The sequence below is a fragment of the Dipodomys spectabilis genome, unplaced genomic scaffold (genome assembly GCF_019054845.1).
Source record: "Dipodomys spectabilis isolate Male_0828 unplaced genomic scaffold, ASM1905484v1 ptg000009l, whole genome shotgun sequence".
Lineage (NCBI taxonomy): Eukaryota > Metazoa > Chordata > Mammalia > Rodentia > Heteromyidae > Dipodomys > Dipodomys spectabilis.
The window spans coordinates 26,978,067-27,005,375 of record NW_024870686.1 but is presented as its reverse complement, the minus strand read 5'-3'; the positions used below and the strand labels follow the sequence as shown (position 1 = coordinate 27,005,375).

General features: G+C 42.7%; 1 protein-coding gene across 3 annotated transcripts in view; it reads right to left on the bottom strand.

Moving 5' to 3' along the window:
• Positions 1 to 8,225: 8,225 nt before the first annotated feature.
• Positions 8,226 to 27,309, bottom strand: part of Sh3rf1 (SH3 domain containing ring finger 1) — a 148,036-nt gene continuing 128,952 nt past the window's right edge. For all 3 annotated transcript variants that reach the window (XM_042701239.1, XM_042701256.1, XM_042701247.1), the window contains exons 11-12: positions 20,958 to 21,313; positions 8,226 to 10,984 (exon numbers count right to left, since the gene is read on the bottom strand). In XM_042701239.1, coding sequence (XP_042557173.1) covers positions 10,816 to 10,984; positions 20,958 to 21,313 — 525 coding nt within the window. In that variant the 3' untranslated portion in view covers positions 8,226 to 10,815. The remainder of the gene's footprint in view (positions 10,985 to 20,957; positions 21,314 to 27,309) is intronic.

The window sequence follows — 27,309 nt, the reverse complement described above, 5'->3', positions numbered from 1 at the left end:
GCACATAAATCACAGGAAAGAAACATTTCAGTTTAAAGGGTAGACTTCTAAGCCTGACTTTGATTTTTGTAACCATCACCACATCATAGGAATCCCATAATTGCTACCCATGTAGACTAAGCAATGAGGACTATCTATGGAAACTGCCCTACTGTGCCATGGTGGCCGGGGGGGGGGGGGGGGGGGGGGGCTGGGAGTAGGGGGGGCAGAACAGTGGGACAGGGAAAGAGTAATGGTGTGGGTAGTGGGGCACAGAAGGGGGGGTGAGTGGTCAGCCAGTTTCAGTTTGGGCACTTCCCCAGATGTGCGGGCACCTAGCACTTCCCTTGAAGGATGGAAGAAGAGCCGTCCTCACATCTGCCTCATACTGGTATTCTTGTAGGCTGTTATTGGCTTCTTTACTGTCCTGGAGCCAACCTAACATGAGCCACCGCTGCACATCAGATCTGTTAATTTTTTGTTACTGTTATGTTTTGTGTGTGTGTGTGTGTGTGTAGTAGTAGTAGTAGCAGCAGCAGTAGTAGTAGAGCTTAAACTCCGGGCCTAGAAAGTTGGCTTTTTTTCCTTCAAGGCTGGCATTCTACCACTTAATCTACATCTCCACTTTTCAGCTTTTTGCTGGCTAATTAGAGATAAGAATCTCACAGGTTCTTTTTGCCCTGGTTGGCTTCGAACTTCTCAGACTCCTGAGTAGCTAGGATTATAGGTGTGAGCCACCAGCACCCAGCTGTGTTCATTTTTATTTAGAGAGCATTCCCCAGCTAAAGCATTCTCATGAACTATGGAGTAGTCTAAATTTAGCCAGCAGGGTTTTTTGTTTGTTTGTTTTGCATAAAAGATCTACTTTGATTAGTGCTCTTATTTTGTATATGAAACATAAAAGAAGACTTTTATTTGTAGAATCCTACCATTATCCCCAACCCCCCAACTTGCAAACAGAATCAGGTTTCTTTTTCTTTTATTTTGTGTTAGGATTGAAGCCCGAGATTGAACTTTTTTAGGGCATGCTAAACATATGCCCTACTGAGCTATACCCATAACCGGAACTGCTGTTAACAATTCTTACAAAACCTTGGTTGGAAAGGAAAAAGAAGAATCACAAATTAAGACCACAGGGGATAGTTGAATTAGCTTGCATTAAAGAATGAGCTGCTGCAAGGTATCAGTCTTTACTATATCACTGCCTTTAGGGAATTTATTGAATGTGCTTTTGTGATATAATTTATAAGGAAATTGGTTTTACTCAAAAGGACGTTTTTGCTTTATGTCATGTAGCACTCTTGAGTGCTTAAAAGAAAAAAAAAAGGGGAAGGTAATTCCATTAAGCTTTCAATTTTCACTGGCAAAAGAAATGAACTAGATGTGATTGGAAAGATAAGGTGGGGGGGGAGGGGGGGGCTGGCCTGGACTTGAACTGACCTTGCTCTAGCGGTGGGGAATAAGAAGCAGGGCTTTTGTTCCCAAGATGTCACTTCAAGTTTAATTAGAGGGCTGGAGAGTCAGTCTCCCCCACTGTGAGCCACAATCTTGAGAAAATGTCCATTCAGTTCACAGTAGGATCATCTGATCATCGACCTAACAGCATTGAGAGTCATGTGTTCACTCTGGTGATCTTAATAGATTAAAGACCACAGTGACTGTTTGGCCTGATAGAGATGATGTGGCCAGAGAATGGTAAATCTCTGCTTGCTTGGATGTCAGTGGTCTATATCTTATTCTCTCCAAGAATCATTTTTTGCATGTCAGAAATCAGAGGAGGAAACCAATCTGAAAGTAAACAACAAATATTCCCTATTGCTTCAAGTCAGGAACTTTTGTGGTTTTACATATCCAGTAGAATTCCTGACTTAAGTTTTGTAATCCTTTATTTACTTTTTTATGGTAATGGGGATTAGACTCAGGGCTTCAATGTTTCAATGTTTGCTAGACAGGTGCTCTACCACTTGAGCCATAACTAAGTTCTGTATTTTTTTTGTCAGGGCCCAGGCACTGTCCCTGAGCATCTTTGTGCTCAAGGCTAGCGGTCTACCACTAGAGCCACAGCACTACTTCCTAAGTTCTGCAATTCTTAATGTATACATTTGTGCCTATGGAGCTACATAAAATACTATGGTTTGGTGTTTTTTTTTTTGTTTTTTTTTTTTTGTTGTTGTTTTATTTTTTGCCAGGTCTGGGGCTTTGAACTCTGGGCCTGGGTGCTGTCCCTGAGATTTTTCTGTTTTTGCTCAAGGCTATCACTCTACCACTGGAACCACAGCTTCATTTCTGACCTTTTGTGGTTAATTGGAGATAAGAGTCTCATGAACTTTCCTGCCTGGGTTGGTTTTGAACTGCATCTTCAGATCTCAGCCTCCTGAGTTAGGATTACAGGTGAGAGACAACATGTTTTTTGAGTGTTCTCTCAAAACATTTTAGAGCTGAGAAAGGAAGGATATACCTATAATCTTAATTTATTAGACTCAGATAGGAGGATTGCAAGTTCAAGGCCAGCCTGGGCAGTTTAGTGAAATCCTGCTTCAAAATAAAGGCCCTAGAGATGCAGTTCAGTGGCACAACGCTTGCCTAGCATGTGTGAGGCCCTGGGGTCAACCCCAACTACTATGGGGGAAAAAAATGTCTAGTCCCTAAAAATACACTATCCACAGTGGCTATTTAAATCTAAATTAATTGAAATGAAAAGTTCCCTTCTCGGTCAGTGTAAGCACATTCAGCATGGCATATAAAATATAAACAAACTAACTAGTTTCTTACTGGGGGACATCAGGTCGTTTCCTATATTGTCCTACTATAAACAAGGAGAAAAATATGTCCTGCAGTTAGCGTGCACTTACCTCACGAAAGAGCTGGCAAGGCTCCTAACAGACAGGCTGGGACCAGCTGGTGAGTCGTGGGTAAGAGGTCAGACTGCCGGTGCCCTCAGCTAAAGGAGTTCCTTTCTTCTCTCATAGGTGTCTGGAGATAAGCAGTTTAGGCTGGCATAAAGCCTTCCAGTGTGATTGCTTTCTTTTTGTTTTGTTTTTGTTGGTCGTGGGGCCTGAACTCTGGGCCTGGGCGCTGTCCCTCAGCTCTTCAGTTCAAAGCGAATGCTCTACCACTTGAGCCACAGCACTACTTCTGGTTTTCAGGCAGTTAACTGGAGATGAGTCTCATGGACTTCCCTGCCTGGGCTGGCTTTGAACTGGGATCCTCTCAGATCTTAGCCTCCTGAATAGGTAGCATTACAGGTGTGAGCACCAGCACCTGACTGCTTTATTTTTTTCTTCCACCTCTAGAGACACCTGATGGCTTGTGTTACAAATATTTAAGAATGTTCTGTATGTTATGACATTTTAGTAGCTCACAAAACTCCCTTCAGGCTGAGGAGACTAGCCAATTCCCCTTCAGGGACTAGCCAATTCTTACAGATAACGGAGGGCTGCGTTGGGGAGCAAGCCTTTGATAGTAGACCAAGCAACTCTGAGCCATATACTCCTTCTCTATGTGTCAATCCCAGCATTCCCCTGCCTTAGTCATTCCAGGATTGGGTGCCAGGTAGCTAGGGACCAGGACCACCTCAATAGCGCTCCAAGTGTTCAAACTATCCATCCTTGGAACCCCAGTAAGAGCAGTGACCTCAATATCCCCTTCGCTCCAATCTACTTCAGTTTTGCCACTCTGGGAGCTTCCTCATGCAGCCCTGCATATGACATTCTGTCTCTCGGAGTGGCTGGAGTATAGCCACATTGTCTGCACGGGCGGCTTGAAGAAGAAACAATAAAAGGAGGAAGGGTATGTGCTACCCCCTAAGAAATTGGATCAGAAGTCTTCCCCCACCCCGCCTTTTTTGGTTTCAGCAAGAACTTAGATAGAACCAGGTGTGTGGTGCTCATCTTTACGAGCTGGAGAGGCTGAGGTAGGAGGATTTCAAGTTCAAGGCCATCCTGAACTACATAGAAAGACCTGTCTCGAAAACAAAAACCCCAATCCAACTGATGGTGGTGGCACATGCCTACAGTCCCTCAGGAGAAAGGTAAGGAGCAGAGATGCCTTAAGAGATAAGAGGATCCACAGTTAGAAGTTAGCCTGGGTTCATAGTGAGACGCTGTCTCAAGAAAACCCCACAAAACAAACAAAACAAAAACCTATTTATTAACAGGGCTAATTCTAACCTTCAGGGAAACTGGAAAATCAGGTTTTTAAGTAAACATATTACCCAGATAACAGCTCATGAGAAGAAAAAGGTCTGTTGAGAGGCAATTGGCAGTCTCTATCACAAATTATTGGCTAATGTTACTTTGGGTTTTTGTTTTTATTCATAAAAGTGCTCTTAAAGGAAATTGCCTTTTTAGCTGCTATGGAAATTTGTTATGCTTTTGACACTGATTATGGTATTTTGTTGTCTAGATATTTGCTTCTTGCTCATTTTGGTGGTGCTGGAGTTTGAACTGAAGGCCTTGCTAGGCAGGTGTTCTACCTCTGAGCCACCCACATCTCTGGTCCTTTTGGCTTGTTATTTTTTGAATGGGGTCCCTAGCCCAGTCCCCTACCTGGACTAAGATCCCATTAACACAGGCTGGGAAGGTGGTTCAGTGGTAGAGCAATTGCCTTGCATGCCTCTGAGGCCCTGGGTTCAATTCCTCAGCACCACATAAGCAGAAAGAAAAGAGCCGGAAGTGGCGCTGTGGCTCAAGTGGTAGAGCGTTAGCCTTGAACTGAAGAGCTGAGGGACAGTGCCCAGGCCCAGAGTTCAGGCCCCAAGACCAGACCCTCCCCCCCGCCCCCCCCAAAAAAGATCCCATTAACACTTCCGGGTAAATATCTAGCTGGGATGACAGGCATGAACCACTGTGCTTGGCTTTCCAATTTCTTTGTAGTTGAATTTATTAACCTTTTTTCCTTAATGTTATTTCTGAGTGTGTGAGTGTGTGTGTGTGTGTAAGAGAGAGAGAGAGAGAGAGAGAGAGAGAGAGAGAAAGAGAGAGACAAAGACAGAGACAGAGACAGAGAGAGACTCCTTGGAGCAGTCCCTGAGCTTCTTTTGCTTAAGCCTAGTACTCTAGTTCTACATCTAGCTTTCTGGGTGGTTTATTGGAGATAAGAGTCTCATGGACTTTCCCGCCCAGGCTGGCTTTGAACCTTGATCCTCAGCTCTGAACCTCTTGAGTTGCTAGGATTATAGGCATGAGCCCTGGGTACCCTGCTAGTTTCTGATTTTGAGTCATTTTTAGGAAGGCCTTCTCCAAAGACTCTCATGATTTAGTATTATAACAAGATTTAGACCTTGAAATATTCAGTTTCAAGGTCAAAGATCACTTGGAACCAAATTGCTCACCTAAGGGCTCTGGCACCTGGCTCATTGATTGTAGTGAAAATAACTCTGTTATCTTTGGAGACTTAACAGTACCATTAAAGCAGTCTGATCCTGTAAGAGTAGTATTGAATCCTGGCTGAAAGATTAATGTCAACTGCCATTGTTCCCTTCCTTAGTCATTGGAGTCTGGATCAATGGAAGCCTAAATAGCCAATCAGAAAGTTATTACAGCTGACACTTGAACAAATTGAAGGTGTTAGGGGTGCCAGCCCTGCCCCCACCCGTAGTAAAAAACTTGAGAATAACTTTTAACTTCCTCCAAACCATATTATACATATGTAAGCCCTCTTCTCAGAGATTATCAGCTTATGCCATCATGTCCAGCTGACTGACGTTAACAGATGATATTATACATGTGTTATAAACTGTGAATAATATGCAAGAACTGCAGATCATTTTTAAATGCCTTACACAATTTACTCAAAAGAACTGCTTAAGGGGAGATTTCAAGCAGCTATTTGCAATAATTGACGTCACTAAAAGACATAGCATGCACTATAGTCAACTTTAGGTAGTTACGTGGTGTGTGTGTGTGTGTGTGTGCGCTGGTACTAAACTCAGGGCCTTGACACCGTTAGCTTTTTCACTCAAGGCTAAGGATCTACCATTTGAGCCACAACTGTACTTCTGGCTTTTTAGTGGTTATTTGGAGGTAAGAATCTCATGGACTTTTCTGCCTAGGTTGGCTTTGAACCATGATCCTCAGATTTCAGCCTCCATGAAATAGCTAAAATTTCAGGCCCGAGCCACGGGCACCTCACAATGCAGTTAACAAATTAACATTGCATCTTTATGACTGTGCTTGTGTAACTTTTGGTAAGTTTTAACTAACAGATTTATTTTATGATAGTAAATAGTGGAAGACTAGCATCTACATACATATGAACTCAGGACACAGCTAATGTTGTTATGTTTTGGTTGCTATTTCTAGGGTATGTGATTTGTATTAGCAAATTTTCAAATTGTCTCAAATCTCCAAAGCTCAGGATAAGTGGCCTGCATAATTCAAACCCACACCGTTCAAGGGTTAACAAAATATGGAACACAAAGGAAATCAATGTTCATTTACAATCCAGATAGAGAATATTTGAAAACGGTCCATTTACTTTGACTGTGTACCACTCTGAGTGATAGCTCTTTCCTGGCCCTAAAGGTAATTAATCACTTAGAGGTGGGGTACAGCAAATCCACTGGACTCCTCCATTATAGTCTGGAAGGAGCATAAGGGAGGGCTATCCTCCTTTCCAAACCTAGACATTGGGTAGTTTCTTTTGTAAATATTTAATGGAGGCTGGCAAATTCTCTTAGAACGTCTTGCAACTCTGTCTACATAAGAACACATTTTAATTGCTTCAAACACAATTTAAAAAATTCCACATGGATATAAAAAGTTCAACCTCTATGAAAAGAACTTTCCAAACTCATATTTTAGTGTTTTATGTAGTTATGGATTGGAATATCCACCTCAATATCTACAGTTATAAAAATGCTATCCCAAGCTAAGCATGGTGGCATATGCCTACAGTTCCAGCTGCTTGTAAGATTGAATCAGATTGTTTGAACCCAGGAGCTAGATGCTAGCTAGCTAGCTAGCTAGGTATTGCCTCCACAAACAAAACCCCAAACAACAACAACAACAAAAGCCTATTATCACTGGAATAAAATTAAATGCAATGAGACCTAGAAAGGTATTGGTCACTACAATATACTTTAAGGGAATGAGATTTAACATTTGAAGAGCTGGAACTGGTGGTTTAGGCTTGAAATCCCAGCTACTGAAGAGACTGAGATCCAGATGATCATAGAAGTTAGCCTGGGCACAAAATTTTGAGAGACTCTATCTCCAAAATAACCAGCAAAAAAAGGCAGGAAACTACTTTAAAAATTACTTGTATTGCTAAAACCTGTAATGTCGTAGCTAGTTGGGAGGAAGAAATGAGAGGATTGTAGTTCATAAATCAGCCTGGACAAAAATGTTCGCAAGATTCCATCTCAACCAAAGGCTAGATGCAGTGGTGTATGCATGTCACACCAGCAACAAAGAGAAGTACAAATAGGATTTCAATCCAGGCTGGCCAGGGCATAAACTAAGACTTTATCTTGAAAACAACCAACTCAAAAATGGAATGGTAGGGGTGCCAGGAATGGTAGAGCAACTACTCAGCAGGCAGGACGTACTGATTTGACTCCCAGGAACTACTGTCTCCCCAAGAACCCACAAACTATTATGGACCAGTAACATCATAGACTAAGGATTATATTCTGTGCCAGGTCGAACCCTCTGGGCTATCATGTAGTTAATACAGGCCTGCTACTTGTGGAGTAGATAACTTGGCAATATTCTCCACATTGTTTTGGGTGAATGTTATTGTCAAGAGGGGCAAGGGAGAAAAAGGTTAAGACAAAACCTTGTAAAATCCCAGGAAGTATCTGGAGACTTTAAGCTTCTTGGGGAAATGTAAGGTTTTCAAATAAGGTTTCTGGATTGGTAAACAAAACCATAATGTGCTGGCTTACACCTGTAATCCCAGCTACTCATGAGGCTGAGATCTGGGAACCCTGGAGTTTGAAGCCAGCCCAGGCGGGAAAGTCTATGAGACACTTACCTCCCATTAATCTCTGAAAAGCTGAAAGTAGAGGATCAGCCTTGAGCCAAAAAGCTCAGGGACAGCGCACAAGTCCTTAGTTCCAGTCCTAGGACCAGTGTGTGCGTGCGTGTGTGTGTGTGTGTGTGTGTGTGTGTGTGTGTACGCACATGCACACATGCACACATTAAAATGATCAAAACTCTTACAAATATCAGTATTACATACAAGTATTTTTTATGATCCAGAAACTAGGAGTGAAATTTTAAGGATTGAAACAAAAAGCATCCAAAGGTTGAACATCAAATTTTAATCTCAAAACCTTTTATCCAGTCCTCAAATTGTTCACATGAAAAGGAATGATAAATCACAATTTTATCATTACCATATCATGGTGTAACAAGCCCTTGTTACAAAATCCATCTACTGTCTTCAAAAAAACCAATAGAAAACCCATACATTGTATTACCTAATGATCTATTAACAGATGAAACTTGGACCAACTTTATACCAGGAAACTATTAACAGAGGTACATAATCACATAGCTTAAAATATGGAGAAAAAGACAGGTAAAAAAATCTTAACCTGTAGTAGTCTTTTGACTTTTTTAAAATTTTTATAAAATACACAGATTTCCCAAAATAAAGAATATTACGACACATTGGTGTCAACTTACACCCACAAAAGCTGGTGTCAGCTCCTTTGTTTCCTAACTAAAGATCATTTCACCAAACCTTATATATTACATGAATATCCAAGTAAAGTATTTGTTTAAAAAAATTTAACAGACACACGAACATAATATACAGTGTTTTATAAAAAAAAAAAAAAAGTAACTTAGGAATGATTGATTTTATTTTGGACCACATGACATATCTTTTTAAGACAATTAAACCTCTCGATCTTGCAAGATGACTGCTCACTTCATGTTTCTATTTCCCAGCTTGAATTCTTCAAAGTAAAAACAAAAACAAAACAAACAAACCAACCCCCCCCCCCACACACACACACAAAGAAAAATAGGGATGAGGTTTGTATTTGTTTTTTTTTTTTCTTTGAGAAAACTGTGGTATTAATCTCATTCACTACCAGGCTGGTCTTCCCTCCTTTCTGTTTTCTGGATTGGCCAGATTGAAGACTGGGTGGCATCCTACAGAACTCGGTGGGAGTGGCCAATCACATCAAAGACTGGATATAAAGGCAAGCTCAGCTGGGCCCTCCCCAGGAGGAGTCTCCAGGCCCAAGAGCCCACAGTCTCCTGGATCAACCTGTCCTTCCTTCTGTCTGCTGGGAGGACACAAAAGAGCACTGTCACTAAGGACTGTTGTGCCGGTTGATGGATGCCTTCACTAGAAAGGGACTGAGTGCACTCAAGTTGTTTCCCCAACACTCAGTTAGCGGCTTTGAGAGAGAGAGAGAGAAGTGAATGTTGTTTATGTTACACTTCCTGCTCTTGCTCTGGTCAATTCTGAGTGCAGTCTAACCTGGACTGGAAATCGCCATGAAATATACATACCATGCAGCCTCTGTCACTGTGGGACTCCAGTAACACATGCAAGATGGAGGAGAAAGAATCACAATGGACAAATGGAAACCTTTCACAGTGTTTCTCACGGCCTTTGACTTCAACATGAGGGCATCACTTACCACAGCCACCTCACAAACACTTGATGGTGTCCTGGGACATGCACACCACTCAGAGAAAAATGGAAATTATGTGTCATGGCCATTCTCAAGGAACACAACTTCAATTTCTTCTACTGTCTACCCAAAGAATTGAGCTGCTCCTGCTACAAAACTACACATTTCGGAATACATTTTTGTCTACGGTTGTGCTTTTTATTTTTCCTTACCGCCTCACTGATTCAAGGAAAAATTTAAAGCCCTCAAACTTAATTGAGTACTAGTCTTCAGGCTGATTCCTGATCAGACTAGAAAAGACAGGGAATTGCTAACTTTTCTTCTCTCAAGTTTCTGTTCCCTTTCCCCCAGACCCTTGTTCTCCAGGTAGTTGTATGTTTGGTTTTCCCAAATACAAAAGAAAACCCAAACACAAATCAAGAGAAATGGCATTTCTTTCTGTGTGTGTGTGTGTGTGCGTGCGTGCGTGTGCATGCGCACCAGTACTGGGGTTTGAACTCAGGATCTTGTGCTCTCGGTTTTTTCTTCCCTTCACAGCTGGCTTTCTATTACTCCAGCCACATCTTTACTTCAGGCTTTCTGCTAATTAATTAGAGACAAGGGTCTCACAGATTTGTCTACCTGGACTGGTTTCAAACCTGTATCTTCAGATCTCAGCCTCCTGAGCAGTCAGAATTATAGGTGTGAGCCATAACTGGTGCCTGGCTAAGAACTGGCATTTCTGTTTCAGAGAAGCAAAATAGCATGGTAGAGAGAAGTGAACAAGGGCAGGGAAGATGCATTCTATGTCTGAGAAGGATCTCTTGCTCTCAACAGGAGATGATCCAGCTTCTCCTTCGCTATCATTTCATAAATTAATAATTTCTTAAAATCATAATCGAAAGAATTTTTATCTATTACAAGAAAAATTCAAGTTAAAAAAGCAAATAAATTAGTTAAGCCTTGTAAACAATTGTCCATTTTAGTTATAGATCTTTAAAAAAAAAAAAAAGATTTCTCCGTATAGTATATCAGACAGTACAAGGCACACCTTACAATCAGACCCCAGAGTGAGAACGACATCCAGATACTTTATTCTTGTCATTGGGGGATCTGTGCTGGGAGAGCTGTGGAGTCACACGCCAACCCTTCCCTCAGCTTCTGACAACCTGGAAGTCCACAGATGTGCTCTTTCCACGAAACTGCTTTGTGCTATTTTGTTGTGTGGGTGATTTTAAGCCTTCTCAGTGTCAGTGTCCTCAGATGTTTTCCACGAAGCTTCCTGGGAACAGGCCAGTTTTCCCATTACGTTGCAATGTGCCTTTGAACCAGCCATCTTCTCGTTTTTTATGAACAAACACAATGTCTCCTTCTTTCAGTTCAAGTTCTGCTTCACTCTGAGGAGGGTAGGAAACCACTACCCTGTGCCTGAGAAGGGGGGCGGGGGGAAGATAGGTCAGTTAGACAAAAATGTGACAAAATGTGACAAAAATGGTGGCTCATACCTACCTACTCAGGAGGTGATATCTAAGGATTATGGTTCAAAACCAGCCTGGGTACACATATCTGTGAGACTCTTATCTTCAATTATCCAGCAAAAAGTCAGAAGTAGAACTTTGGCTCAAGTGGTAGAATACCAGCCTTGAGTGAAAACACCAAGGGACAGCGCCTAAGCCCTTAGGTTCAAGACTTAGCACCAACACACCCATAGACACACACACACACACACACACACACACACACACACACACAGAATCATCTACCACTGATGGCCCAGGCTGGTTTGTTTGAAAGACCTGTCCTGGAACAGCCATTTTGTCCATGTACAGTGTTCATAACTTTGTGTAGGTGTGCGTGCGTGCGTGTGCATGCACACACCAGTAGGGGGCTTGCCTTTAGCACCTTGTGATCTTGCTTGGCTTTTTCACTTAAGGGCAACACTCTACCATTTGAGACACACCTTTTCTTCTTGCTTCTTGCTGGTTAACTGAAGGAAACAAGGGGCTCTGAACAGAGATCATGAGATCTTGGCCTCCTAAGAAGCTAGGACTGCAGGTGAGAGCCACTGGTGCCAAGCTTAGCCTTGTTGAGTTAATATTACCTGTCCTCCTCCCTCCATAGCTCTTAGTCTCCTTATATAGACTAGGACCAGCTGCCAGGGAGGCCAGCTGGAGATGACAAGTTTTAGGTTCTGTGTTCATTGGAAATTGTGGTGTATCTTGGCTAACTTCCTGGCTAGCCCCAGAGCTGCTAGCATTTTCATGTTGTGTACACTCTTCCCATGACGCTTAGGGATGACCTGTGTGGATATTATGAAAGGGATAGTGTATGGTATTTTTTTTTTTTTTTTGTCGGTTGTGGGGCTTGAACTCTGGGCCTGGGCGCTGTCTCTGAGCTATTCAGCTCAAGGCTAGTGCTCTACCACTTGAGCCACAGTGCCACTTCCTAGTGTATGATATTGAAGACTAGACCATTAAAGGCGTTGTGGCTTCTCCTTTCTCTTGGCTCATTCACTCTGGAAATTCGGCTGCCATGTTGTGAGGACACTCAGCCTCTTTCTGGAGGAAGCCCGTTGTAAGGAATTGAAGCTTTTTCGCCCCCAAGGCCAACATTAAGAAGCCAGTGGTGGTATGAAGGTAGCTGGTCCTCCCACGGTCAAGAGATCAGTAGAGCCTGATCCTCCAGCCAATTATCATTCCATAAAAATCAGGGCCCATTCACATGAAGAAAGACCCTGCTTAGCAAGAACCTCAGAATATTTTACAAAGGTGAACTGGCTGCCCACGCTGTTACTCAGCTCCTTTGGGTGTAAGAACTAAATTGCTCTCCACAATCTGAAGCACAAGTATAACACGAGGTAGTTTACTGTTTCTAGGGCTGGGTCAGCTTATTCAAGCATAAGCAGTTACAGACGGCAAAGTCAATCAAGGGCCGAGTGGAGGAGGAGGCTTGGTACTTGAGAGAAGCTTTGGCCCAAGGGGCTGACACAGTCTTTTTTGTTGTTGTTGTTGGTAAGTCTTGAATTCTGGGCCTGGGCACTGTCCCTCAGCAATTCAGCTCAGGTGAGCGCACTACCACTTGAGCCACAATGCCACTTCTGGTTTTCTGGTGATTAATTGGAGATAAGAGTCTCACAGACGTTCCTGCCTGGGCTGACTTTGAACGAGGACCTTTAGATCTCAGCCTCCTGAGTAGCTAGGATTACAGGCGTGAGCCACTGGTGCCCAGCCTGACACAGTCTTTAGGGTCATTGAGAGCAGCTTCACTTTGGCCTTGTTTATTTGAGCTGTCCAGTTCCTTCATTTGTAGAACAAGAGTGTAATGAATTAGACAAATATTTAATACCCAGTGTAATGAGATGAAGAAAGTGATGCTCTAGGATAGTGACTGATACCTCGTTCCCTCCCAGATTCAGCTCCCACAATGGCCATAGCTTATGTGAAAGTACGCAGGGGTGTGTCATTTAGGAGGGAAGGTCTGAAGGAATGGCTAGCCCGTAGTAAGCCACCTCTAACCAGGAAACAAACTCAGGCCACAACTTCAGAATCTGCTGACAATGACACTTCACATACTTTGGAATGACATGGCATTTTGGAATCACTTCACTTGATATCTTTCAAAACAAGCCAAATGATTTCATCATGGTTTTCTCCGAGAGAAGGATCCAGATGAGATTTCTCAGGTCTGATGCCAATATGCCAAAAATCCACATAACAAGCAATGATGTCGCTGTCATTGGGGGCAAGTTAAAATTTAAGAAAGCTTTACAATTCTGGGAAAGGAGAGGAGAGGAGAGGAGAGGAGAGGAGAGGAGAGGAGAGGAGAGGAGAGGAGAGGAGAGGAGGAGAAGAAAGAAAGAAAGAAAGAAAGAAAGAAAGAAAGAAAGAAAGAAAGAAAGAAAGAAAGAAAGAAGGAAAGAAAGAGAAAAGGAAGGAAGGAAGGAAGGAGCAGAGCAGTGATTCAAAATGCATTCAGAGGAGATCCCTCATGAGGTGCATTTCTGACTGGCTCTCCCACAAGCTGCCTTAAAGGTAAAATGGCATAGAAAGGGCTGGAAAAGTAAAAAGTGAATTAGATAATATTTGCATTTTATAAAATGCACTAAACCAATTTTGTCAAAAAAAATTTTTTTGAACTAGAACTGCTGCTGGGCTAAGAACATAATCTTCCTGCCAAGTTCCCAGTGGGAGTAAATCTTCATTGCTAAGTTATAAACCTCTGGAGGGGGGCGGGCAGATAGAATGCAAAACCACGCGCACACTGTGGAAACGGTGACCCAGTCTTGATCGCGAGAAGACGACCAGGTGCACTAGGGACAGACGCCATCTGGCCCAGCCCTGGGCCTCCAGCCTGGTGAGGTGGTTTGCCCAGAGACTTCTCCTGCGGACTCGGATGGCCAAATGCTGGCACGGGGAGGCCTACGATCTCAGGCACTGAGAAGCTTTGCCAAGCAGAATGTTTACACACCAGCAAACAGATGTAAGGCACAGCTGCCCAGGACCCTCACATCGGCGCCCCGCCCCCCGCCCCTCCCGCCATGGCCTCACTGGATTATTCTTGTCTTTAGGACCACAGGGCTCTTGAGTAGGTCCGATCCTCAAAAGCACAGACTCTACCCAAGATCTCTGTGTTATCTCCTGACTCATCCTCAGCACTTCCATTTCTCTTCATCGGCTGTGTCAGTATCCTGGCTGACGACCTTATTACTGTCTACCTCCTTCCTGTTTCAGATCTTGTTGTATCTCCAACCCATTCTACACAGAAGCCATATATCATCATCATTATCATCATCATTATGGCTATTATTATTATTATTTTGGTGCCAGTGCTGGGGCTTCAACTCAGGGCCTAGGTACTGTTCCTCAGCTAGTTCTGCTCAAGGCTCCTGCTTTTTTATTTGAGCCACACCTCTATTTCTGGCTTTGGGATTGTTAATTAGAGATAAGAGTCTCACTGTCTTTCCTGCTCAGGCTGTTTGTTCTTTTGTTGTTGGTTTTTGTTGTTCTTTTCTATTACCTTTAGGTAGTTGTACGAAGGAGTTGCCATTCACCAAAGGAGTTTATGTGTAGAATGCACCTTGATCTGTGTCATTATGTCCAACATCTTCGCCCCCTTTGGACCCTTTCCATTCCTTCTATTTCTCAATGAATTCTTGTCAGGCTCGATTTGAAACTTCGATTCTCAGATCTTAGCCTCCCAAGTAGCTAGGCCTAGTGAGCCACCAGTGCCTGGCTACATATTAATATATGTAGCTGCCCATTGCTGAAAAATCATTAACAGCTTTTCAAACTTGTAAGGTTAATCCTAAAACTGGTAGACAAAGCTCTCTGTGATCTGGATGTAATCTCTCTTCAGAGCTAGAACTGGTTTCATCACCATGAATGTGTCAAACACGCCTGAAGCTTGCCTGGCATTAGGGAAGAATCCCATATTTATCTCCCAAATCCGGACTTCGCTCCTCCCACGCTACACCTTGGCTCATATGAAATCTTGCACTGAGAAATTTTCTCCCCTCTATCTCTGCTCATCCACACCCTATCAATCTCTCATGACTTGGCTCTGATTCTCCCTTGTGAAATCTCTAACCCCACGACTGGAAGTCATTTCATGCTTGACTAGAGCCCAGAGGTCTCTCCATGTATGTTTTTTAGGCACTGAGCACAGCACGCACTGTATCATTACTGCCTGTGTCTCTGTCTTATTAATCGACTGGGCTACAATCTGCTGGGGGGGTGGGGAGGAGAGATGATGCTAAATTCACTTTATGTGCCTTGTTCTACCATACATTGCACAAAGTTCTTACTAAGCGAGTCAAATGTTGGAAAGAAAAGGCTTAATCCTACAGTAACATTGGTTGTTGTTGTTGTTAAAGAAATGTACAATGTTCTTTAAAAAGAAAGGATTTTTAAAAAAAGGAATGAAATTCTGCTGCAACATTTCACCTTTGTAAACATTAAGTGAAATAAGCCATTACAAAAGGACTACTATTGCTAGGCACCAGTGGCTCATGCCTGTGATCCTAGCTGCCCAGGAGACTGAGATCTGAGGACCACGGTTCAAAGCCAGCCCAGGAAGGAAAGTTCATGAGACTCTTATCTCCCATAAACCACTCAGAAAATTGGAAGCTGTGCTGTGGCTCAAGTGGTAGAGTGCTCACGTTGATCTGAAGAGCTCAGGGACAACACTCAGGCCCAGAGTTCAAGCCCCACGACCAACAAGAAATAAACAAAAAACCAAAAGGACTACTACTGTAGAATTCCACTGAGAGACTCAGGATAGTTACTCATAGCAATAGGAAGTAGAATAACATTTCCAGGGACTACAGGTAGGGAAAATGGGAGAGGGGCTCTTGTTTAAACAATACAATGCTTCACTGTGAGCTCGTGAAGCATTGCTAGAGCTGGACAGTGGTGAGTCGCTGCAAAATGTTCTTAATATAATTGAATTGATAAGTTTTATAAATTATAAATTCCCAGCAACCATGGGCTGGGAAGGTGGCTTAGTGGTAGAGCGTTTGCTTAGCATGCATGGAGCCCTGGGTTCGATTCCTCAGTACCACATACACAGAAAAAGCCAGAAGTGGCTCGGTGACTCAGGTGGTAGAGTGCTAGCCTTGAGCAAAGGAAGCTCAGGGACAGTGCCCAGGCCCTGAGTTGAAGCCCCAGGACTGGGAAACAAACAAACAAACAAAGCAACAAATAAAATGAATAAAAGGAGCAGAAATACTAGTAAAAAAGAAGAAAAAAGAGGAGGAAATGTAAAAAGCTAACTGGTATAGTGGTGGCCCAATAGCACTCTTGGTCCCAGTGGGGTTTAGACTCTGCCTGAGCAGGTCTCTGCCTCAGCATGGCTGTGAGACCTTCCTTCACCAGCTGTTGGTGATATTGCCCAGATGGAAGTGGAGACGAATATTCTTGCTCTGATATGCAGAAACTCCACTGACAGGCTATGTCAATCTTTCTGGCTTGAACTGTGGTATTCTAGCTTCCATCTAGATAGGCAGTGGAAATCCTTTATTAGTGTAAGCTTTCTGTATCCCTGATTTTTTTTTTTCTGTTCTGGCCTGTCTGCATTTTCTGTAGTTCACACATTGCCATTTCTCATCTCCCTTGGTACTGCCCCAAATGTACCCCTGGTTGCCCTGGGAAGCACTTTATCCATTACCCCTGGTGTGGGTGAGTAGCCATTCGCTGCTTTCTGCCAGTTACCATACAATCTAATACCCAATTAAGTATTTCACTGGCAAAACTGTACCAGCTTGCTTTGTAGCTAACTCGAAGTCCAAGTAAATTATGTCCAGTGCCTCTCTCAGTGCATTCATTGTCCATGACTCAAAGAAATTAATCAGGCTGGCTAAGCCCGACTGCCTTTCTGTAAATCTACCCCTATCTGATTTGCATGTTTCCAAGTACTGTGGCTTAATCCTTGATCAAAGATCATACATAGGTTCTTTTCCAGCTTGGGAGATGGGCTGAAAGGTATGTGGTTATCCCTTTACATTCTAATATAAAGAAATGGGGAGGGGGTAACCAACCTATCACATACACTTTTATTTGTCATCCTTGCTGAGATTCTTACTTTCGACTTTCTCTTGGCAATTTCCTAATTACTTCCCCCACCCCTCAATCCTTCTAAAACAGAGCCAAATATATTTGTTCTATTATTTCAGCTGTCATCAATTATGCATTTTCTGCCTCCAGGATACAGTGTTATTTTCTTGCTTGTTTTCTGCAGTTTCTCTAACACACACAAAAGACTCCTTTTGTTCCTCAGGAGAATTCTCTCAGCTGACACCGAGACCTGTCAACACACTTCAAGGGTCTCCCTTCCTTATTATGAGACGGCTTACGTTTCCATCATGGCAATGTCTTTTTCCATTGCCAGTCTGGGACTGGCCCTGGTCACATTTTTTAAAACTGTATTCCTTTTTTTCTCCCCTTTTTATTTTAGATTTATGAGACCAGGTCATGGTTTGCCAAGGGATTTTATGCTTCTCCTCATTAGAGTGTACAGATAATTGTGTCTCACATTGTCCCAGTACTATGCAGCAAACAAATATTTCAAAGAAATTCTGTGAGTTTTGTCAGAACAAGAGTTGATGTTTTCACAGTGAATAAAGGAATTTTAAGACCTTCAAATGCTTTCTGAATTATACCAATGTGAATGTTAATCTTTCCTTCATTTTAAGCAGTTCTTTTTTTTTTTACTGTGTTGAAAACATGCAAAGAAGTAATCCCTAAATTACATACTTAGTAGCTTTCTATTAACCCCCACATTTCATTCTCAGTGAAAACCATAATGGTTTGTTTCCTCTACTAGTTTTCTGTTGCTTTTCATAGTTGGACAGATTTTTAAGAAGCCATGCTAGGCAAAGAGCTGGGGTTCATTGGTGGGGCTGCCTATCATATTAAATTTAATATTCCATTGAGCCTATGTGGATTATAAACATATAAAGTTGGGCAGAAATCTCCACAGACCCCTTCTCCACTCCCCCAAATTGAAAGGCTTACATGAAAACCTCCCAGACTGATTTCTGCAGTGTCCAGGCCCATCTGTGCCCTCATTAAATTGGCCGCGTTTCTCATCGGATATGCAGCCCTTGCTCCCCCAACCAGCATCACCTGTCTGCTTCAGCAGACTTCTCCTTTTCAGAGGCATTGAACGGCAGAAGCCTGCTGCTAGCAATGAGCCCCTAGTCTAAGAGGAGAGGGCTGGAATGTCCACAGAGACTGAGGACATCTGGCAAGTGAAAAGGAATGCATAATGGGGTATGGAGGGGGTGGGCAGCGGGGGCATAGCCGTGCTCAGCCAAGGCCGAGGGAGAGCCCAGGCACACTGAAGCGCCATCTAAACAGTCACACGAAATACCACAAAGCTCAGGGAAAAAAAAAAAAAGAACCGAGCGCCTCAGGGCATAGAGGAAACCCATGGATCAATGCCTAGAGGCAGAGAGGGAGCCTTTGTGACTAAAAGACATTACCAAGTAACTGAACCAACAACGGAATGGGAGGCACTCTTTCTGGAAAGTGTGAGGAACCCCCAAAGTGAAGGGCACAATGATTTCAGGGGGGGAGAGATCGTTTCAAACCTGGCTTTGTAAGGGTCAGAACTACAGAAAATGATTTCACCTCACTATTGAAAGTATATAATAAGCTGGGCGCCAGTGGCTCACACCTGTAATCCTAGCTACTCAGGAGGCCGAGATTTGAGGATCATGGTTCAAAGCCAGCCTGGGCAGCAAGGAAAGTCTGTGAGACTCTTATCTCCAATAAACTACCAAGAAAATGTCAGACGTGGTGCTGTGGCTCAAATAGTAGAGTGCTAGCTAGCCTTAAGCACATAGAGGCTCGGGGACAGAGCCCAGGCCCTGAGCGCAAGCCCCAGGACTGGCAAAAAATTATATAATATATATATATATATATATATATATATATATATATATATATATAATACACACACATCCCATACACACATATACATAGAGAGAGAGAGAATACTTTATCTGGTGCTTTGTTTGTTTTGTTCCTACTGGAACTTGAAATCAGAGCTTTTTCACTCTGTCACTTGGGCCATGTCTACAGTACTGATTTTTTGCTAGTTAATTGAATTTGTGTGCTGGACTGGCTTCTAATTGTGATTTTCAGATTTCAGCCTCCTGAGTAACTAGGAATACAGACATGAGTCACCAGTATCTGGCTTTTCACTATATATATTTTTTTGAATAGTTTAAATCATGTGTCACAAAAATCATATGATCAAAGGCCTTAGTTTGGGGCGGGGGGGGGGGGGGAGTACTAGTTTCATTTAGTTTCACATGAAATACAAAGGTAAGATAAATTTAAATTTAAGTCATTCTAAAGTATAACAAGTAAGATTTCATATCTATAACACAAAGCCAGACACGCTGTGCTGGTAGATGTCAGCTATTCAGCAGGATGAGGCAAAAGGATTGCTGGAATTTCAGAGTTCTGAGATCTATCTCAAATAACAAAACCAAATCAGCAAACACAGAACGTGCTACCCAAATGCTACCTCCATGAATTAAAAAATTTGTTTTATTTATGAAATGCAAATCTGGCCAGGTGTCGGTGGCTCATGCCTGTAATCCTAGCTAACTCAGGAGGTAACTAAGATCTGAGAACCATGGTTCAAAGCCAACTCAGGCAGGAAAGTCCATGAGACTCTTATCTCCAAGAAACCACCAGAAAACCAGGAATGGCACTGTGGCTCAAGTGGTAGAGTGCTTGCCTTGAGCTGAAGAGCTGAGGGACAGCACCCAGGCCCAGAGTTCAAGCCCCATGACCAACAAAAAAAAAAAAAAAAAAGAAAGAAATGCAAATCTGGAGGGAATGAAGCTTACAGAAACAATAAAATAAATGATGCTTAAATGTTTACATGTTATGTGAAGAGTATTATAGCATACTTCATGACATATTTTTGGGCAATGAACAGTATTTGGCTTTTCGGTTTATAGAATCCTAGTAGATATTTGTCATATTAAGTGTCTTTTTTATTCTTAACACATTTCTAGAACCCTATTGGCAGAATCAAACAGAATGACTCCCATTTGTGATCATTATTCAAGACCAGAATCACTAAAACAGAGCTCATTATTCTAAGTAAAACAATCAAGTCGCTGGGAGTAGAAGAGTACAATGGAGACCGGAGCCACACTGTTCCGGCTGAAGAGAAAAGCATTCTCTGGCCAGGTAAAATTCTCAAACGGCTTCATCACCAGCAAGTAAGGATGTCAGCTCTTAATAAAGTCAAGGGATTAAAAAAAAAAAAAAAAAGCTGGGTGCTAGTGGCTCAAGCCTGTAATCCTATCTACTCAGGAGGCTGAGTGATCTGTGGATCACAGTTCAAAGTCAGCCCAGGCAAGAAAGTCTGTGAGACTCTTATCTCCAAATAAACACCGGACAACCAGAAGTGGTGCTGTGGCTCAAATAGTCTTGAGAAAAAAATGTTCAGGGACAGAGTCCATGCCCTGAGTTCAAGCCCCAGGACCACCACCACCACCACCAACCCCCCCTCCCAAATATTAACAACAAAAACAGGAGTAACTGCTGGTGACAGAATAGAAACAAAAAGACAAGAGCAAGTTTCCAGGGACTGCATACAATTTTCTGTGGGTGACTAGAAACAGAAAAAGGAAATGAAGTCTATAGATGCAGGTAAAAAGCATGTGAGGAAGAAAGTCCACTGTATTGAGTGGAAAAGGAAAAGTCAGCGCTGGCTCTTACAAACTCAGCTTCCAACATTGTTTTTAGGAGGACTGTAGAAACATATCTTACGTAGGAGAATACATTTCCTGGCAAAAAAAAAAAAAACACCCCAAATATCCTGAACTTGCCAAATTCTCTTTTAGTGCTCTCTCCAGGAGGGATGGTGATGAACTCACCTTTCACAAACGACAGGCCGGGACTCATTCAGGACAGGACCCAGGGAGGAGCAGGCCTGCCGGGGAGGTGGAGCGATGGGTACTGCGGAGTCCAGGGAACTGGTCTTCCGGTGGAAGGCATCCTGGACTGAGGCTGCTCCTGTGGCTCCAGTGGCGGTTCCTTCCCCATCCATGGAGCAGGAGTTGGTCCTACCATGGCTGCTGCCTAAGGGTAGCTCAGGACCCACCGCTCCCTGCAAGGACAACTCGCCACCCCCCAGGTCCATGTCCAGGGTGGGTGACGCTGGAGGGGACACTCGGGGCTTCCGTTTGGTAGAGGCTCCAGAAAGCAACTTCAGCAACCCCTTTTTTTCTTTCTAGAAAAAGAAATACGAAGGTAAGTTGGGAGATAGAGTCCTATTGCTGTTGTCATCTACTGTGTCCTTTTAGTAGTTTTAATTTTGGGGTTCATCTTTGAAAAGGACTGTCTATGAATGATTATTCATTATGAAGACAATTAGCCAGGAACGTTGATCGATTATAATGGTTTCCATTCATGTTTGGCTACCCTTAATCTGGTTACCAACTTGTGTGTATATGTTAATGTGAACTTTGGTTGCTACTGTTTTCTGCCTGCCTGCATTTGTGTGTTTTGGATATTTCATTGTTTCTTCCTATGTTCTACTGAGTAGTAACATAAGCTGGGAAAACATACATAAAGCTTATGAATTCAATTTGCATTTTAGTTTAGTTCAAAACACAACAGAGGTCGGGTACTGGGCTCATACCTACAATTCTACCTATTCAGGAGGCCGAGATCTGAGTGGGGATTGAGCTTTGAAGCCAACTTGGGCCGACAAATTTGAGAGACTCTCTTCTCCAAGTAACTAGCAAAAGACTAGAAGTGGACGTGTGGCTCAAGTTGTAGAGCATCAGCCTTGAAGGGGAAAAAGCTAAGAAAGAGCACAAGGCTCTGAGTTCAAGCAAGCCCCAGTGCCAGCATGGTAAACAACCAAACCAAACAAAACACCCCAAACCCCGCAAGAAGATACATTAGAATAAGATGGAAATTTCAGATTTTGGATTTAATTTCCTGGGATTCTGCCTATCAATCTCTTAATTATCTTCAGGTAATTAAGCTGACTATGTTGCATTAAATGTAGACTTAAAGCAGTTTCCACTACATCCACAGCTGAGCCCCATCATTTATAGTAATGATGCCTTGAACAGAATGAAGGCTTACCCCACTGCTCACACGCCATCACATCAATTACATTTAACCAACTTTAAGAACAGTCAAATGATCTCTATGGTGCCAGTACTTCCTTGATTGGAAACTCAAAAACAATTCCATAAAACTTTAAGGAAACCACCAGGATCTTAGTATTTTTTTCCGTTTTACAAATAAATAATAAATAAATAATCCCCCAGTCATCTCATTCCAGAAAAGCCATCTCTTGAAGTTTTTGTCTCTTTTGACACTCATCTTTGCTACACCACAAAGAAAGCTAGAGCTCCAGTGAATGCTCTTTTGTCAAGCTTTAAGTGTCCATGTTCATCTTAACCATGAGGTTTAATATCATCTTAAAATTGTGGCACTAAGGGGCTGGGAAGGTAGGTCAGTGATAGAGTACTTCCCTTGCATGCATGAGGCCCTGGGTTTGATTCCCCAGTACCACATAAACTGAAAAAGCCAGAAGTGACAATGTAGCTCAAGTGGTAGAGCACTAACCTTGAGCTGTAGAGCTGAGGGACATCACCAGGGCCCAGAGTTCAAGCCCCATGACCAATCAAAAAAAAAAAAAATTGTCCTCTGTATAGAAACATGGCCTGAAAATCCAATATTTTTAAAGAGAACTATTCCACTAGGGATCTATAAGAAAATTGGAGTTAAAGCCCACTAACAGGGATAAGGAATTATCAGGGACCCAACCAGGAGATATAACACTGAGGAATTCTTGGGATTGTGAAGTAGTTCAGACTCAGTAAAAAACCCCTTCAGGGGATGACTCTTCATCTGCAGTAGCACAATTCTATTAGAGTCAGCATGGCAGAGAAAAAGAAAAAAAAAAAGGAAGAGACCAAAGCAATCATTTATCAGATGATGAGCAAACACCCCTGGGAAATTGCACTGGAGTCTCCATTTGCTTATTACTGCTCACAGTGTATGTGTTAGCCAATGGACTAGGAGTGGACAGAGGTGGGTGGGGACCAGGGAGTCATCTCTGCCCTGCTTGGCCTGGGCTACAGATGAGCACACCAGTGGCCTCTCATTACCTCTCCTAGGCTATGGAAGATCCGTTTGCTTCTCTTCAAGGTCTGGCTTAGCTCATCTTATTGGGTTTTGCTTCACTCACCCAATGTCACATTTTCTATGGGGGCTACCATATGTATTCTAATAAACGACCCTGCAAACTTGAACTACCCATTTGAGTGTAATGACTGTACCTTATATACATACCTCTGCAACTTAGCTGGTGCCTGGTACAAAGCCTTCCGTTTATTAAAATAGAGAGGACAGGATAGGTGTCAGCTAGTGCTAGGGCTAGGATGATATATCGGGATGTTTTGGATTTCCCAAATGAAAAGCAAAGAAAACATTGTTGTTTTCATGGTCAATGAAGTGGCCTGACTGCCGGATGCCATGGCCACGTTCTTGTAGAGTCTGAGGTTGGAGGGATCAAGAAACAAGCAGGGAAAGAATGATGTCTGATCGCTTCTACTTCTGAGGTGGCAGTCAGCTGCAATTTCCAGCTGCTCCCGCCATGATGTAAGAAAGCACACTCTAATTTCTGGACCCCTGTAGATCTACCCAGAACATCAAGTCCACAGATAAATTACAATCTCAGCAAGCCACAGCTAAAGATGTTGCTTAAAAGCTCAGGACTGGGCACTCAGAAGAATATCAGATAACTGAATTGCGCTCAGGGAACAGTCTCTAAAGTGATTAGGAAGAAAAATGACTCAGTTCATTGAAAATGATTAAACACATTAACTACAGCTCGCTTTAATGACTTCTAAGGGATGTGCTATCACCATCAGCCGATGCTGACTACCCACAGAGCAGAGGAAGAGAATTAGGTAGCATGGCAGGGTATGGGCAAGGAGGGGTGTGGGGGGGTGAACACAGGAAAGATGTAGCTCTACTTCCACAGAGCTGTGCGACTATATATTCTGATGTTTTCTCTATTAGCAGACCAATATGCCTCCAGAGAGAGACTTACCACCTTCGTTTAGTTAAAAAAAAAATCCAATGTGAAAATGGAGGAATTAATACTGACTACTCTTTAGCCAAGCAAAAAAATTTTTTTTGTAGTAACGTTAGTGAGCATGAAAAAGGAACCTATCTTTTAACACGAACCTGAATAACTCATCTCCCGTGGATTCCCCAAGAAATTATTCCCGGATGAAATAATGTTTTTAGAATCATAATTTTGTCTTTAGAAGGCTTGGTGGCTTAAAATAGCATTACATATTTAAAAAGACGATCTGAGTCAAAAAGTGATCTTCACAAAAGCCAAGGGTTATCCCTGAATGCAAAATATTTTCTAGCTGGGTATTAGTGGTACATACCTGCAAATCTCAGCTTCCTATCAGGCTGAGGCAGGAGGATTGTGGGTTTGAGGCTAGCCCGGGTTACAGATTGAATTCAAGCCAGCATTATACCAAGACTCTATGTCTCAAACAAAAAAGAAAAAATATGTTTAGCAGGTTTTTTTGTTGGTTTGTTTTTTAAGGTAAAGAGCTCAAGCTGGGCACTGGTGGCACACGCCTATAATCCTAGCTACTCAGGAGGCTGAGATCTGAGGATCGCGGTTCAAAGCCAGCCTGGGCAGGAAAGTCTGTGAAACTCTCATCTCCAATAAAAAAAAAAAAACCACCAGAAACTGGAAGTGGCACTCTGGCTCAAGTGGTAGAGTGCTAGCCTTGAGCTGAAGAGCTGAGGGACAGGGCTCAGGTCCATGACCGACAATAAAATAAAGTTAAAAAAAAAAAAAAAAAAAAAGGTAAGAGCTCATGGATGTTAAGCATCGTGAGGCTCTGGGTTCAATTCCTAGCACTACAGAAAAAAATTTTAAGAAGTTCTGAAAATAGCTCAGGAATAAAGCAGGGAAAGAAGAGGAAATGAGACTCTTTCTGTCTGTAACACTGGTGGCCAGGAATGCTTCTTCTAGGAAGGACCATGAGAAATTCTAGAGGTAACTGAACAATATCATTTTCAAGAGGCTTGTTACATTCAACTAGGAAGATTTCCATATTATTCCTTCTAGAAAACCAATGAGATAGGAATTCGTTATTCTCATTACCAAAAGTTCTCTAAGCTTGTCTAAAACCAGGTTACTAAAGGTTGGAACAGAGGTCTTCATCGCAGCTAAGCTCTTCTCTTCCATATATCCAAAGACAAGCAACCTCTCCAGAGCCACCTTTACCGTAGAATATTAAGAAGACATTTTCTTTCATTCCCTTCATCCCTATTTATCTCCCTCCTTCTTTCCCTCCCTCCATATTTTTTTCTTTATATTGGGGGGGGGGGGTAGCAGGGGGTCCTGGAGCTTGAAATCAGGGCCTCTTGCTCTTGTTTGTCTTTTTTGGTCAAAGCTGGTGCTCTACCACTTGAGCTATAGCCTCATTTCTGGCTTTTTGCTTCCTAACTGGAGATTAAGAGTCTATTAGAGTTTTCTGTCTGGACTGGCTTCAAACCTTCATCCTCAACCTCAGCTCTCAACCTCGTGAACAGCTAAGATTATGGTGCTAGCTTTCTCTCTCTCTCTCTCTCTCTCTCTCTCTTTCTCCCTTCCTTCCTTCCTTTCCTTCCTTCCCTTCCCTCCCTCCCTCTCTCTTTCCTTCCTTTCTTCCTTCCTTTCTTCCTTCCTTCCTTCCTTTCTTTCTTTCCTCCTTCCCTCCCTCCCCCTCTCTTTTCTCCTTTCTTTTTCTCTCTTGCCTGCTTCTTGCCCCTCCCCACCTCTAGCCTTTTCTTCCTTCTGTCTTTTTTTGTGGTCCTTAGGATTGAACCCAAAGCCTTTAACATGCTCTGCTCTTTTAAGCTACACCACCAGTCCCCAGACCATTTTCCTTTCAGTGTGGATCACAAAAGTTTCTCTTAGCCATACCCTGCAGATGTGCACTGGAAGAGAGCTGGTCTAGATCCCAGTTCTCAGCAAGAGCAATGACTGCGGCTGCTTAACTGTGGGTGGGCTTCTCCCCCAAAACTTAAATGGTAACGCATCCCGATGATCTTGTGTCTGACAGCAAAGTAAGAACTGGGAGAAAAAGAAAGCATTTGAGCAAAAAAGAAACATCAGTAACAAGTTCAGGAAAAGAGTTCAGAATAGGAGACAATGGACATTTAAAAACAGAGTGGAACCTTTTACTTAAACAAAAAATCCAGAAAAACAAGAAAGGTCCTCAACTATTAGCTGACAGAGTTAAGAAAACTTGAGGTTGGTACCCTAAGAGCGAGAATCATCAGAGCTCAGGGATGACGCATTTGAGTCAGTAACTGTCGACTTTTGTCCATTTTTAGAAAAATGTCCAGAGAGACAAAGTTGCTAATAAGCTGATAGTTATAGAAGAAATCAAGGATCCCATAAGATGAAGAAACACAATGATAGAACAGGCCAGGATTTCAAACAAGAAATAACTAAGGTAATATTTGAAAATATTGAGAGTTCCGGATGCCATATTATCAAATACAAAGTTCAGATACCAACGTTGGTTAAGAGATTTTTGACCCCTGGATCTCCCTGAGACTCTGAGACAGGACTTCCAAATGAAGCACTGCTCACAAGGAATAGCCCAGTGAGGAGAGGAGCTCCACAGTTACAGTGTTACTCTGTGGAACACCAGTGGTCTGCAGGGCATCTGAGAACAGGGAGGAGAAGATGGTAGGTGGGCTGTCATTTGGGAGACTGCGCATGTGCTGCCGGGCATTGAGGGCATTGCATGGTTAAGTGTCTACTCTCTGCTAGAGGTCTTTACAAAATTAGAGTCTCTGGTATACTTCCCTTGACTTGCTGGTGGTTTAATCATACAGAAAGCTGAGCAAACTGCAATTCTGGATCCAATTCCAATCAACTGAGGAAGGTAGACCCCAGACAGGGTTGGACACGTTTGGCCTGAGAAGCAGAAACAGCCAGAACCTGGAAGAAAGTATCTTAAAAGAAGTTGGTGATATATTTGATCTCTAAAGTTTCAAAGAAGGGATTTTTAAAAGTTCAAAGAAAACATACGCAGAACATGAAACTCAAAAGGGAAGATGCTTTCCGAAGAACGGGAGGACAGTGAAAAATGAACTCTTGCTCATACAATTGCAAATTATCCCTGAAGATGAAAAAGTAGACATGCTTAAAGGTACTTCTCCCCCAGGGAGCTA